This window comes from Bos taurus, chromosome 20 (assembly GCF_002263795.3).
Source record: "Bos taurus isolate L1 Dominette 01449 registration number 42190680 breed Hereford chromosome 20, ARS-UCD2.0, whole genome shotgun sequence".
Lineage (NCBI taxonomy): Eukaryota > Metazoa > Chordata > Mammalia > Artiodactyla > Bovidae > Bos > Bos taurus.
This window is the reverse complement of record NC_037347.1, coordinates 4,664,439-4,678,883: the sequence shown is the minus strand read 5'-3', so window position 1 is coordinate 4,678,883 and position 14,445 is coordinate 4,664,439. Positions and strand designations below refer to the sequence as shown.

The following is a 14,445-nucleotide window of genomic DNA, read 5'->3' as shown; positions in this document are numbered from 1 at the left end:
ACGTGGGTCAGTGGTCCTGTTCTCTCTCGCGCAGGGGCTCTCCCTGCAGCACGTGGGTCAGTGGTCCTGTTCTCTCTCGTGTGGGGACTTTCCCTGCAGCATGTGGGTCAGTGGTCCTGTCCTCTCTCATGGGGGGCTCTCCCTGCAGCACATGGGTCAGTGTCCACCCCGTCCCTGGAGTACCAGCCCCCCTCTTTGCTGATGTTCTCTTTCAGACTTCAGGGCCCACTCAGCCCTGGTTTCCTCCTGCCTATCTGGCCGCTCCTTCTGCCTTTCCTGCCCACTTCTAAACGCTGGTGGGCACCAGAAGTCGGTCCTCAAACTGCATCTTTATATTTTTGGTGCCATGAACCCTTCGTCAGTCTGCCAACATATACATTTTAATTGCTTCAAGTGTTTCAAATGCATAAAACATATAGAATCATAGAGTAAAGAAATAATATTTTAAACAGTAACAAAAATAGATCAAACATTTGCACATGCCTCTTTATTAATGCAGCAAACAACAAGACCTGGTCGCAGGCCAACTAATGACTGTAATTTCAAAACTGTGATGAGTGTAAACAGCATCTCAAAATGATCTGTGACAATTTTAATGTGATATATGCATAGTAATTTCTATTGGTGACCAGGTCATGGGTGCTGCTAATGCTACTATGGCTTATTGCCTACGTTCAGCATAGAAGAGAGTGCTGAATCGGAGTTTAGCACTTATAAAAGTAAACATGTCATTTTTTTTCTTCCATCCAGGTTCACAGACTCCTCAAATTTGATCTGCATTCCTGGGACGTCTGTGGACCCCAGGTTTAGAACACTCTACACCTCTCCCTAGGTGATCTAGCTTAGACCAACGATTCTCAAACATGAGTGGCATCAGGACTCCCTGGAGGGCTTGTTACAACACAGATTCAGTAGGTCTGATGTGGGGCCTGAGAATCTGCATTCCTGACAGGTTCCGGGTTGCTCTGCTCTTGCTGGGGGACCCACTTTATTTATTTGTTGACATATAGTTGATTAACAATGTTGTATTAATTTCTGCTGCATCGCAAAGTGACTCAATTATACATACATACATTCTTTTTCATATCCTCTTCCCTTATGGTTTAATCACAGGATACTGAATATAGTTCCCTGTGCTACCCAGTAGGACCTTGCTGTTTATCCATTCTATCTGCAATAGTTTTCACTGCTAACCCTAAACTCCCAGTCCACCCCTCCCTCCCCCTTGGCAAGCACAAGTCTGTTCTGTCTGTGAGCCTGCTTCTGTTTTTAGATAAGTTTGGGTCATATTTTAGATTCTGCATATAAGCGACATCATACAGTACCTGTCTTTCTCTTTCTGACTTACCTCCCTTGGTATGATAACTATCTGGATCCATCCATGCTGTTGTAACTTGGGGACCCCACTTTGAGGGGCGCTGACATAGACCTACAACAGCCATCATCTGTTTACAGATGACTCCCACATTTACATCTCCAGCCCAGAGCTCTCCAACCAGCTCCAGAAGCACCCCCTCCACTTCCAATTTAACGTCTCCAGCGAGAATCCTAAAGGACGTGTGTCCAGAATTGACGGACTGAGTCCCAGCCCCCACTCCCACAGAATCCACGCTTTTCCATGCTTCCATACATAGAAAACGGGATCGCCTGGCTGTCGAGACAAAAGCCCAGGAGGTTTCTTTGATTGCATTCTCGCCCTCACCACCCACAACCAATTGATCAGTAAGTCTTGTTGATGCCACCTCCCTGGTCTGGACCCTTCTCTCCAGTACCACTGCCACAAGCATCGCCTGTGACCTCTGCTCTTGGCCCCCTCCTGTCTACCTCCATGTAGATGCCCAGGTGACCTTTCTAAAGGTCTGCTGTCCAGGAGAACATTCCCTGATGATGGAAATGTTTCATATCTGCACTAATATGGTAGCCACTAGCCACGTGTGGCTATGGAGCGCTTGCAATGTGGCAAGGGAGACCAGGGGACTGAATTTTACTCCATTTAACAATAGTTAATTTAAATGGAGCTGTAGGCTACTGTACTGGATAGTGCAATTCTAAAGCATAAATCAACTACACTGCTTTCCTGCTTAAAACCTTCAAATGGGCCCCGACACACGCACCATAGATCCAAGTCACAGGGCACAGCCAAGACCCTGTGTGGTAGCTGATCAACAAAGGGAGCCCTGAGCCACACCTCCCAGCACGCACACCCTTGAGTATTTCTCCCAGTCCTTCCGTATTTCCACTGCAGAACCTGGGCTGGCAGCTAACTCCCATTAACCCACAAAATGTGGCAGAAGTGATAGTCTGTGCTTTAGCATTTAAAGAGACCTGAGCTGTGATGCCAGAAATCCACATGGAGAGACCACATGGAGAGAGAGACAGGTCCAATTATCCCCAGCATCTGAGCTGAGCCTCCCAGTCATCCAGCCGGGACTGCAGGAAGGAGGGCACGCCAAGGGGGCACACCAAGGAGGGCACACAAAGGAGGGCACATGAAGGGGGGCACACGAAGGGGGGCACGCTAAGCGGGGCACACTAAGGGGGCATGCTAAGGGGGCACACACTAAGCCGGGCACACGAAGGGGCCGAGGGGGGCACATGAAGGGGGGCACATGAAGGGGGCACACGAGGGGGCACACGAGGGGGCACACTAAGCGGGGCTCTAGCTCCAGGTGGTTGTTTCCAATGAGACTCAGGCTCAGTGCGACTTTTAAAAGCCAGAAATCTGAACAACCATTGACAGGAGGGTGCTAGAACCCACCAAAAATAGGTACCCCATGTCCAAAGACAAAGAAGCAGCCGCAACAAGATGGGAGGAGGGGTACAATCACAATAAAATCAAATGGGTAGGAGACTCAGAATCTGGAGAACAATAATACCAAAGAGGTTCTTACACTGTTGTGAAGGTTCTGAGTCTCATGTCAGGGTTCCCAATCTGGGAATCTGCAAAGGGACTGGGAATCCCCAGGGAGTTTAACTCTGCAGGCCAGTGGGATTTGATTACAGGATTTCCACAGGACTGGGGAAAACAGACTCCAGTCTTAGAGAGCAGACAAAAGCTTCTGTGCACCGAGACTCGGGGTAAAGGAGCAGTGACCTCACAGGAGACTGAACCAGACCCACCCCCTAATTTTGGAGGGTCTCCTGTGGAGATGTGTGTTGGCAATGGCTCGCCGAGGGGACAAGGGCACAGGCAGCAGCAGTCCTGGAAGGGGTCGCTTGGCGTAGATCCTCTTGGAGGTTGCCATTAACCCTACCATAGAGCCTGTGCCTCAGGCCAACCACCAGGAAGGGAGAGCAACCCACCCATCAGCAGACAACTGAATTAAAGTTTTACTGAGCATGGCCCTGCCCACCAGAACAAGACCTAGTTTTTCTCACCACCAGTTCCTCCCATCAAAAAGCTTATACAAGCCTGTTAGCCTCATCTAACAGAGGGCAGACAGAAGAAGCAAGAACCACAATCCCGCAGAGGCTAGAAACAAAACCACATGACAGAAAGTAAACCAGGATGAAAAAGCAAAGGGTTTTGTACCAAATGAAGGGATAAAATAAAGCCCCAGAAAAACAACCAAATGAAGTAAAGATATGCAACCTTCCAGAAAAAGAATTCAGAATAATGATAGTGAAGATAATCCAGGATCTTGAAAAAAGAATAGAGGCAAAGATTAAGAAGATGCAAGAAATGTTTACCAAAGACCTAGAAGAACTAAAGAACAACAAACAAACAGAGATTAACAATATACTGGAAGGAATCGATAGCAGAATAACTGAGGCACAAAAACGGATAAGTGACCTGGAGAACAGAAAGGTGGAAACCACTGCCCCAGAACAGAATATATAAAAAAGAATGGAAAAAAAAAAAAAATGAGGACAGCCAAGGAGACCTCTGGAACAACATTAAATGCACCAACATTTGCGTTATAGGAATCCTGGAAGGAGAAGAAACAGAGAAAGGACCTGAGAAAATATATGAAGAAATGACAGCTGAAAACTTCCCTAATATGGGAAAGCAAATAGCAAACCAAGTCCAGGAAGCAGAGAGTTTCGGGCAGGATACACCAAAGGAGGAACACACAGAGACACACAGTAATCAAAAATGATGAAAACTAGAGACAAAGACAAAATATTAAAAGCAACAAGTGAAAAATGACAAATAACATACAAGGGAACTCCCATCAGGTTATCAGTTGATTTCTCAACAGAAACCCAACAAGCCAGAAGGGAATAGCATGGTGTATTTAAAGTGAAGAAAGGGAAGAACCTACAACCACGAATACTCTACCCAACAAGACTCTTGTTCAGATTTGATGAGAAATCAAAAACTTTTCAGACAAGCAAAAGTTAAGAGAATTCAGCACCAAAAAAATAGCTTTACAACAAATACTAAAGGAACTCCTCTAGGCAGGAAACACAAGAGAAGAAAAAGACCTACACAAAATAAACCCAAAACAATTAAGAAAATGATAATAGAATCATACGTATTGATAATTATCTTAACTGTAAATGGATTTAGTGTACCAACCAAAATCACAGACTGGCTGAGTGGATGAGAACGTGTTCACGTATGCACCGCCACTTGCCACTTCACTCTACTTAACCTCCCAGCTGTATGTAATGATTTTATATTGTTAGGTTAATCATGATCCCATTATGTCTTGCAATCATAATTATCTTTTGTTTTTTGTCTTGGTATTGATTGTGAAAACCGATAAACATCTTTTACTATTGTGATTATGTAACTATCATTCACTTAATACCATTTGTATCATGATTGGTCAACAGAAAATAATAGAATTCTTTATGATTAAAACTACCATTTAATAGAAAAATCTGAGTCTACTTTTTAAAATCCAGATGCATAACAGGATTACTTTGACATTTTTTTAAAAACACAAATGCCCAGGTATTGCTATTCTTCTCCAAAGCTCCAGAAGCATTTCTAATGAGCACCCATGTTTAAAAACAACTGGACTAAATGAAAACATCATGCCGTACACTTAAATATATACAATTTAACTTTGTTAATTATACCTCAATAAAGCTGGAAAAAAGGTAAATGTAAAGACATACATATATACAGAGTATAGATTAGAAAGATTTAAGAAACATTAACCAAACCAAACACAAGGCAGTATGTGAACCTTGTCATTATTGTTTTGAACATATAACAGAAAAATACATTTTTTTAGAAAATTGGAGGAATTTGGACACCAAGTGGATGTTTGATGATAATAAGAGATTATTTTTTAGGCGTAATAATGGCATTGGGACTATGCTAAAAAGAATACTTGGTTTTAGTCACACTGAAGTATTTATATAAATACTGAATTATTTACAGATATAATGATATAATGAATGTCTATATTAAATAATCTAGAGTGAGTGAGTTGGAGAGTGGAGGAGGCATGGACAAAACAAGATTGTCCAGATGTTGACAGTTCTCAAAGCAGGGTGATGGGAATGTGTGTATGGGGGTTATAGTTTCCTTCTCCTTTTCTATATTTGAAATTTTTTAATAATAAAAACTTTATTAAAAAAATAAAAGCCAGAGATCTGGACGCCCAGTCTTTGATATTGGCTCTGATGGATCCGAACGCTGTTACAGGGCAAATGTAACTTGTTTTGGGGCTGGGTGTGGTCAGTGCGTTTGCAACCTCTAATTGAGATGGCAGGAAGAAGGGCATCTGAGCAGAGGCTGCAGGAGGGCAGGCAGAAACCAGGGGCTCAACAACTTCCCTGGCGGTCCAGTGGTTAAGAACCCACTTTCCAAGGCCGGGGACTTGGCTTTGATCCCTGGTCGGGAAACTGAGATCCCACGTGCTTCGGGGCAACTAAGCCAATGCAGTGTAACTGCTGAGCCACTGCACTCTGGAGCCTCTGCAGGCCCGTGCAACTAGAGCCTACACAACTAGAGAAGTCCGTGTGCCACTATGAGGACACAGCACCATGGGAAAAAAAGCCAGTGGCTCAGTCTGTCTGGGACTGGGAAGGAGAGCTGGGGGACATGGAGACAGCTGTGCAACCTTGGCTGAGACAGTTAACCTCTCTGGGTCTGTTTCCTCGTGTGTAAAAAGCTGCCACCTCACAGCTCTTGTTCCACTGCAATAACACACAAAAAGCCCAGGAGAATGCTGGCCGCCTCCAGGGTTCCCCGGCTTTCCCAAATGCACCGTGCTGACAACTTTAACTTAGGACCTGAAGCTCCCGGTTTTAGTGACAGAACAACAACGATACCTGAATGACCCTTTGGAGCTGACTAGGTATTTTCAAACCCATCCACTCTCATGCCTCCCCAGCTTTACCCCTCATCACAGCACTTACCACCCACTGAAATGCTTTTTAGTTTGCACACTGTCTGCCCTCCTCCACTAGAATGGAAGCCCCACCAGTGCAGGAACACTGCCCACCTAGTCCAGGCACTGCCCAGAGCCGACAGCCCACCCCGGAACACAGCAGGTGCTCCATGAAAGTGTTTTGAATGAATGAATGTGTAACAGCTCATTTAATCATCACAAAGACTTTGTGGAGTGAATGGGGTCATATGATTATCATCACACCCTCAGCCCAAAGATTTAAAAACTGAGGTTAAGATGGCTCGAGTGACCTGGAGACCTTTGCTTGGCCAAGAGAGGGTAGGACAAGGAGGCACACTCGGGTTCAGGGCTGCCAATCCCACCGTCTTCTCACCACCCACTCCTTCCACGCTGGGGAGAAGAGTAGCTCCTTCCTCAACCAGCCAGGTGGGGTTCCAAACCTCAGGGAGCCTGAAACCCCCACTCAAGATTCTCAGCAAGAACTGCCAGGTACCTTGATGCTGGTCCTGAGCTTGCCAGGGGCCTGGGGAGGGAGGGCGAGTGGGTGCACAGCTCCACCATCCAGTTTCCAGGGAGGAAGGGGATGGTGGGATGGGGAACAGGCGAGAGGGGACCAGGCAGGGTCTCCTACCTTGTTGATGCTGAACTGCCCCTCGAAGCGGCAACCCACCCCGTTGTTCAGCGGGATCTTCATCGAGTTGTCGATGTGCCCCACTTCATGCCTGCCCATCTCATCCTGGATGTCAAGCCCGACCACTGCAGGGGGCAAGGAGAAAAGAGTCATGAACACCCAGAGAAACAGGGACCCCTCATGCATCCACTAGATGGCCAGGCAGGGCCCCCAGCCATCCAGGAGCTCACAGTCTAGAGCCACAGAGAGGAGGAGACAGGGACGGCTGGAGCCAGAGAGAGGCGGCACACAGCATTCCTGTCCCCCGCCACGACCACCGCAAGCGAGAGAGTCAGGGGGTGCAGGGGTGAGGACTCTGCTAGCTTCGAGGCTGCAGGGGGGCGGCGGAGGGCCAGGCTTAGAAGGTGTCTTAATCCTGGTCTGGTCTTTTCCCAGCTTGCAACCTTGGCTAAGGCACTTCACCTCTCATGTCTTGGTTTCCTTCCCTGTGAATGGGGAGTGGGGGAGGGAGGGATAATAATTAAGGCTTCCTTGGAGAATCACAAGGATCAGATAATTAGTATGTGTTAAAAATGCTTACAATGGGGCCTAGTGCTCAGTAGGTGGCAAGTACCTAATGGACGTCAGCACTTACTAAGTCTCAGACAGTCTCTGCGTTCCCTGGGCATCATTCAGGGTCAGGCAGTCATTCATTCACAACTCACACCTTCCTTTACCCAGTGCCTGTTCCTGCCCTCTAGGAGAAGGGGCACTTTTCTGAGTTCCCAGGTTAAAGGGGAGATCTGGGGCCTGGAGTCCTGGTCCTGGCTCCAATGTGACTCTCCATCACCTACTATGACTCAGCTTCCCAATCTGCAAAATGGGCAGGCTCAGGCCAACTGTATTCCCTGAGATGGTCTAAGTAGCAAGCGCAGGATCCGTGTAAACTATGGAGATGCAGAGATCGCCTTGAGAGGAAAGCTAAGAAAGCAGATTGTGATACAGAGAAAGAGCTGCTGGAAGCAATTTTCAGTGAGCTGACGACTATAAAAAGGAAAAATGGGAAGAACCCTGCATTCCTCAGTGGGGGACGGAAGGACAAGAGGGCTCATCCATAGAAGGGAGTGTGACGCACTATTAAAAATGATGCTCCCGGGTCTGTAGTATGTGGGAAATGCTGATGTCATAATGTTCAGATTAAAGGAAACACAAGCAGGTCTCTGTTTGATTCAGCAGTTCCACCCCCAGGGAGCTCATTCCCCAGACACACAGGCATTGAGACGTGTTGCAAGGCTCCAGCCAACCTGGTTGGAAATCATGATGATGGGAAGCAACCCAACTGCCCACCAACGGGGGACTGGTCAATGGCACAGCCCCCTCTAGGACACTGTGCAGAGGGTGCGAGGGAAAAGCTCAATCCATATGTGGGGAGAGGCAGCCTGAGCTCTGGGGGTGTCCTGTCCTGTCTGGGGTTCCTGGCTCTGCCCCTACTGGCCACGGCACCCTGAGCAAGTTAGCTAACCTCTCTGTGCTTCCGTTGCTTGCTCTATCCTAGTTAAAACAGAACTGACTATGGGCTAGACCCTCTTCCAAGTGCCTTTTCCATGAAAAGACACCCTCTGAACACCCCTGTGGGGAAGATATTAACATCAGACCCACGCTACACTGGGGGACACTGAGGCACAGAGAGGTTAAGTAACTCGCCTGAGATCTCACAGCTAACAAACAATGGCACTTAGACAGAAACCCACAGAGTCTGGATCCAGACTCTGGCCTCTCTGCGAGAACACCTCATCTTAGTGCACTCACACAACCAAGGGATTCGGGACACGGCCTGGCCCCGAGTAAGGGCTGAATCAACAGCAGCTGTGCTTATTATTTTACCAATATCATGAGTAATATAAGAAGAGCCCCAACATACAAACGGAAAAAACAAGAAATCTCAGAAAGGTCCCCTGTAGTCTGGTCCCAATTATGTTAAAAAAAAAAAAAAACCACCACCACCAAACATGACCTATGTCTGCAGACAGACAGACAGACACACAGGGGTGGGAGGAGGGGTCCCAGCTGCTGACAGAGGATTCCTCCAGGTGGCTGGCTTGTGGGATGAACTTACTTCTTTTACTTTTTTTTAATGTTACTTCTGTATTTTGAACTCATTACCTTTTTTAAAAAAGTATCCCTGTTATTAGTTGTGTAACAGAAAAATATTATTTCTGAAAGCAGGATATGAGATTGCACAGGCAGCATGATCTCAGCCATGTTTAGAAGCTCAGGGACGGAAGGCCAGCAGGATGGAGCGGCGTCAAATGTCAACTGATGTTGTCATCGGGAGTGGAATTATGGGCGATTTCTTCTCTCTCTGCTGCTCCAGATTTTCCAAAGGTACAATGATGAGCGTGCATTTTTTTTTCTATAACACAAATCTGACGTTCCTTAAAGGAAAGTCTGAGTGTGGGGCTCTGGCGGGGTGGGGAGGGCCCCGTGGGTCAGCTCAACCAGCAGCTTGAGGTCACTCAGCCCCTCCTGGGCTGGAACCCAGCCTAGAACCACCTCTCCTCCCACCCCTGCCCTGCTGGTCCCAGTCCTCGGCCTAAGAATTTCCTTGTTCCAGAGACATGGCCAACTCCCGAATGAGAAGCTGCCAGACCAAGTATTTTTCTAAGAGAAAGAGAAAAAATAAAAATAAAACCAACCCATTTCAACAGGTTCCCTGGCTTGGGGCCCACTGTGGATTCAACACTGTGATGTAATTCTCACCAAAAGCAATAACAGGGTTGAATCTCTCCCTATCTCAGACCCACCCAACGGTCTGCCCTTCAGGAGGAAGGGAGGGAGTGGGAGGAGAAGGAGGGTCTGCACAGGGTCAGCGCCAGGCTGGGCAGAGGGGCAGCTGGGAACCCAGCCTGCTCATGAACAGATCTAGGAACCAGTTCCTCAGAGCCTCCAACAACAAGCCGGAGACAGCACCACGCTGGGCTTCCCTGGGGGCGAGTGGTAAAGAATCTGCCTGCCAACGCAGGGGACGCGGGTTCAGTCCCTGGTCTGGGAGGATCCCACGCGCCGAGGGACAGTTAAAGCCCGTGCGCCTCAACTCCTGAGCCTGAGCTTCAGAGCCCGGGCGCCTCAACTCCTGAGCCTGAGCTTCAGAGCCCGGGCGCCTCAACTCCTGAGCCTGAGCTTCAGAGCCCGGGCGCCTCAACTCCTGAGCCTGAGCTTCAGAGCCCGGGCGCCTCAACTCCTGAGCCTGTGCGCCTAGAGCCTGTGCTCTAAAACGGGAGAAGCCACTGCAGTAAGAAGCCTGTGCACCGCAGCTAGAAAGAAGCCCCGCTGGCCACAAGCAGACGGAGCCCGAGCGCTGCAGTGAAGATCCAGCACAGCCATAAATACATAATATAGATTTTTTAAAAGAGATAGCACTCTGCCTGTTTTACAGTTGACGAAATGAGGCCGGGAGGGGTCATCTTAGCCAGGGCGACACGGTTTCAGTAAGCAAAGGAGCTAGAATCTGACCCCTAAACCAGAATCCCAAAGAGCTTTGTTTTATACAGGTAATTCATTCTCTTGGTTTTGAAACAAATTTTTTTTTAAAGTGCTCACTTTGGCAGCACATATACTAAAGAAACAAACAAAAGCCAGAAAAGTGCCTCCCACCCACCACAGACACATAAAGGAGTGCACAGTAAAAGGGGGTTTTCCCATGGCTAATAACTCTGCGCTCACCCTGTTCCAGGTGACTCCTCCTGGGTAGCTGGAGGTCTCCATGCCTGGGATTGCCTGGGAGGTTACGTGGCCTCCGGCCCTCCCCGCACACTACTCTGTAGCCATCAGCCAAGACCATGGATAACAACAGGCCAGCCCCCTTGCTGCCAGGAGGGACAAACCACGACGTCATTCACACACCACAGCTCCCCGTGGGATCAGGCTGCCATCAGACGTCTGCTGAACACACACCTCTGCCTGTCGTCTCGCCTCCCTCATGCCCTTACAGGCTCCTCCTGGGAGCCCTCTCTCACTCAATCACTTACGAAACATCTAGGCTTTGCTTCTTGGGAACTTGACCTCAGAAACACCCTACCCCTACCTCAACCTGGCTACTCTCTAGAGGTAAAGTGTTGGCAGTTTCTTAGATATAGTTTTTTAATTCCCCCGTGCACGACATCCTCCCCACGAAAAGTAGGCAGGGAGAGATTCCTGCTGCTCCTTATTCGCAGCTTGCCATCCACCTAATGTCCTGACTTATCTCACCACTTCTGCACACACGGCACTGTCTACAGGTGGCGTCTTGAGGAGCAGAAGGGTCCTGGGAATACTCACATTCGCAGTGCAAATTGGGGAGACTGATGTTCAGGCTGACGTCAATCTTGCCCCCGCTGTCCTTGTCCGGGTCATCGACGTACAGCTCATTCACGCTGCGGGAGACAAGTACGGGAGCCTTGATGAGACGGGGGGACCCATCCTGGCTGCAGGGGACAGCCAGGGACACTTCACTTGGTGACCATGGCTCTGATAACCTGGACTCCCAGCTGGGGGAAGCCTGGGCCTGCCCGGGCACAGGGGAGCCGGGCTCCCATCTCCATATGTGGTTGTGGCTTAGTTGCAAAGTCATGTCCAACTCTTGTGACCCCATGGATCAGAGCCCACCAGGCTCCTCTGTCCATGGGGTTTTCCAGACAAGAATAGTGGAGTGGATTGCCATTTCCTTCTCCAGGGGATTTTCCTGACCCAGGGACCAAACCCGGGTCTCCTGTGCTGCAGGCAGTCTCCTGCATTGCAGGTGGATTATTTGCCGAGAGAACCACCTTGGGAATTACAACCCATCTCCATGGCATTCTCCAAATTCGGGCCTCACCACTCAGAAGGAGGGGAGGGGGACTGGACAGGATGGTGGAAAGAGCATGGTTTTCAGAGTCAGACGACTCATTTTCCACTTGTGATCCTGCCACTTCTTTATGGGACTCAGGTAGATAACTTCACCTCTGTGAACCCATCAATTAAACGGGGGTACCCCACCCACTGTTCATGGGGTGTCCTGAAAACTTAAATGCGAAATCAGACCATATTAGGGATCAGGGCCTGACACCGACAGGCACACAGGTCCAGACTCCCTCCTCCTCGAGCTCCCCTGACTCCCTCAAGTGGGGCAGTCTCTGGGTGCCCATCCTCTCCCCAGCTCTCACAAGGCCCTGGGCCAGGCATCACGTCCAAGACATGACTAGCACATAGATCCCTCTCCTGTGTCTGCTGTTACAAACTATCACAAACCTAATGGGTTAAAACAACACACATTTATTCTCTTCTACTTTTGGAGGTCAGAAGTCTGAGATGGGTCTGTGGGGCTGTACTCCTTCCAGGGAGAACCCGTTTCCAGCTTCCAGAGGCCTCGGCTCCTGGCTCCTTCCTCTACCTTCCATGCCAGCCACAGGGGTGCTCTTCTCTCTGATCTCCTCTGTCCCTCTTGTGAGGACTCTCGTGATTCCATCCACCCGATAACCCAAGATCATCTCCCATCTCCAGACCCTTGACATAATCACATCTGTGAAGTTCCTTTTACCTTTGTAAGGTAACATACTTGCTGCTTTCGGGGACAGGGACCTGAATCTCTGGGTGGGGCGGGGAGGCAGTGTGGGGCAGGTAGCTCCATGGACAGCTAGGCCACCTTGCTGTCGGGGACAACAGCATCACATTGGGACCTGCTGGCAAGATGCTAAGTGTTCAGTGTGCGCTGACCTATTTGATCACCAGCTGTTCTTTTATTAACAAGTATTTACTTGTTGATTTGGCTGTGCCAGGCCCTAGGTGCAGCACTTGGGATATCTGATCTTTGCTGCAGCATGTGGGATCTTTATCTGTGGCATGAGAAATCTTAGTTGCAGGATGTGGGATCTAGTGCCCTGACCAGGGGTTGAACCTGGGTGCCCTGCATTGGAAGCATGAAGTCTTAGCCACTGAACCCTTAAGGAAGATCCTTCAACCGATACTTTTTGAACATGTACTGAGAGAGTGAGGAATTGGATAGACAAGGTCCCTTCCTTCATTTATGACATTTGCTCCCTGGAAGAAAAGCTATGACAACCTAGACAGCGTATTAAAAAGCCAATTTGCCAACAAAAGCCCACATAGTCAAAGCTATGATTTTTCCAGTAGTCATGTACAGTTGGGAGAGTTGGACCATAAAGAAGGCTGAGTGCCGAAGAACTGATGCTCTCAAACTGTGGTGCTGGAGAAGACTCTTGGGAGTCCCTCGGACAGCAAGGAGATCAAACCAGTCAATCCTAAAGGAAATCAACCCTGAATATTCATTGGAAGAACTGATGCTAAAACTCCAATACTTTGGCCACCTGATCCAAAGGACCCTGGATGTTGGGAAAGATCGAGAGCAGGAGGAGAAGGGGGTGACAGAGGATGAGATGGCTGGATGGCATAGTTGGATGGCATTACCAACTCAATGGACATTAGTTTGAGCAAATTTCAGGAGACAGTGAAGGACAGACTGGCATGCTGCAGTCTGTGGGGTCGCAAAGAGTCAGACACGACTTAGTAACTGAATAACCAACAACTGCCTTCACTGAGCTGAGACACTGTTTGCCTCCTAAATAAACACGTCACCCCAACTATGATGACTGCTTTGATGGAAAGCTTTGGGGTGCTGCAGGAGGGACTCACAGGGTGATGGACCCCTGGGGAGAGTGAGTTGGGAAGGTGTCTGAGGAGATGAGAGATGAGGTCTGAAGGATGAAGAGGCTGTCCTGGCAAAGAGGGAGGGAGAGTCGTTGGGACAACCTGTGCAGAAACCTGGAAGCAGGGAGGGCAGGGGTCATTTGGGGAAATGCATGAAGGTCGCCATGGCTGCAAAGCAAAGGGAAATGGGCGTGATGCAGTCAGAGAAGGGGCAGAGGCCAGGTTAAGCGGGCACGAGGCTACAGGAGGCCTTCACACTGGATCCCAAGCACAGCAGTGTGGTCTGGCTGGCACAGGATCCCTCGGGCAGATTCAAGGATGGCCCAAGGGGTCCCTGTACACCAGGGAGACCTGGGAGGCTGCTGTTGTGGTCAGAGGTGGCAGCCTGGACCTGGTGTCCAGGAAGATGGAGAGGAGGGAGAGATGCAGCGTACAGGGTGCAGAGCAGCCAGGACTTGCCAATGGACGGGGCGTGGGGATGGGTGGACGGAGGCGTGTTAGCAGATGGCTGTGTTTCTTTCTGGAACCATGTGTTAGGCTGGGAGCCCCTGAAAGAGAGAGCCCAGGACTACTGGGGAAGGAAAAACACCAAGTTCCATACGGCTGTGCCGAGCTCAAGGTGAATTGGAGACATCCTCGATGACCTCCTGAGTGGACACCAGGCGGCTGTGGCTGAAGCCCACCTCTGATTCCCAGGTCACTCCCCACAGGGAGAGAGCACCAAATCCAGAGACCAGCCTAATGGACAGTGCGTGAGGCAGCCAGGCTGTGGTTATTTTAAACATAAAGTCAGGTCCTGTGGGTCCTGTCCACAGGCTGTAACATAAAGGACTGTTGGCT

At 49.2% G+C, this 14,445-nt stretch overlaps 1 protein-coding gene across 3 annotated transcripts in view; it reads right to left on the bottom strand.

Annotated features, from left to right (window-relative positions):
• The window catches only part of ERGIC1 (endoplasmic reticulum-golgi intermediate compartment 1), a 114,379-nt gene that overhangs the window by 30,579 nt on the left and 69,355 nt on the right, over positions 1 to 14,445 (bottom strand). For all 3 annotated transcript variants that reach the window (XM_059878792.1, NM_001076417.1, XM_005221420.2), the window contains 2 exon segments: positions 11,242 to 11,336; positions 6,946 to 7,070 (listed from right to left, as the gene is read on the bottom strand). In XM_059878792.1, coding sequence (XP_059734775.1) covers positions 6,946 to 7,070; positions 11,242 to 11,336 — 220 coding nt within the window.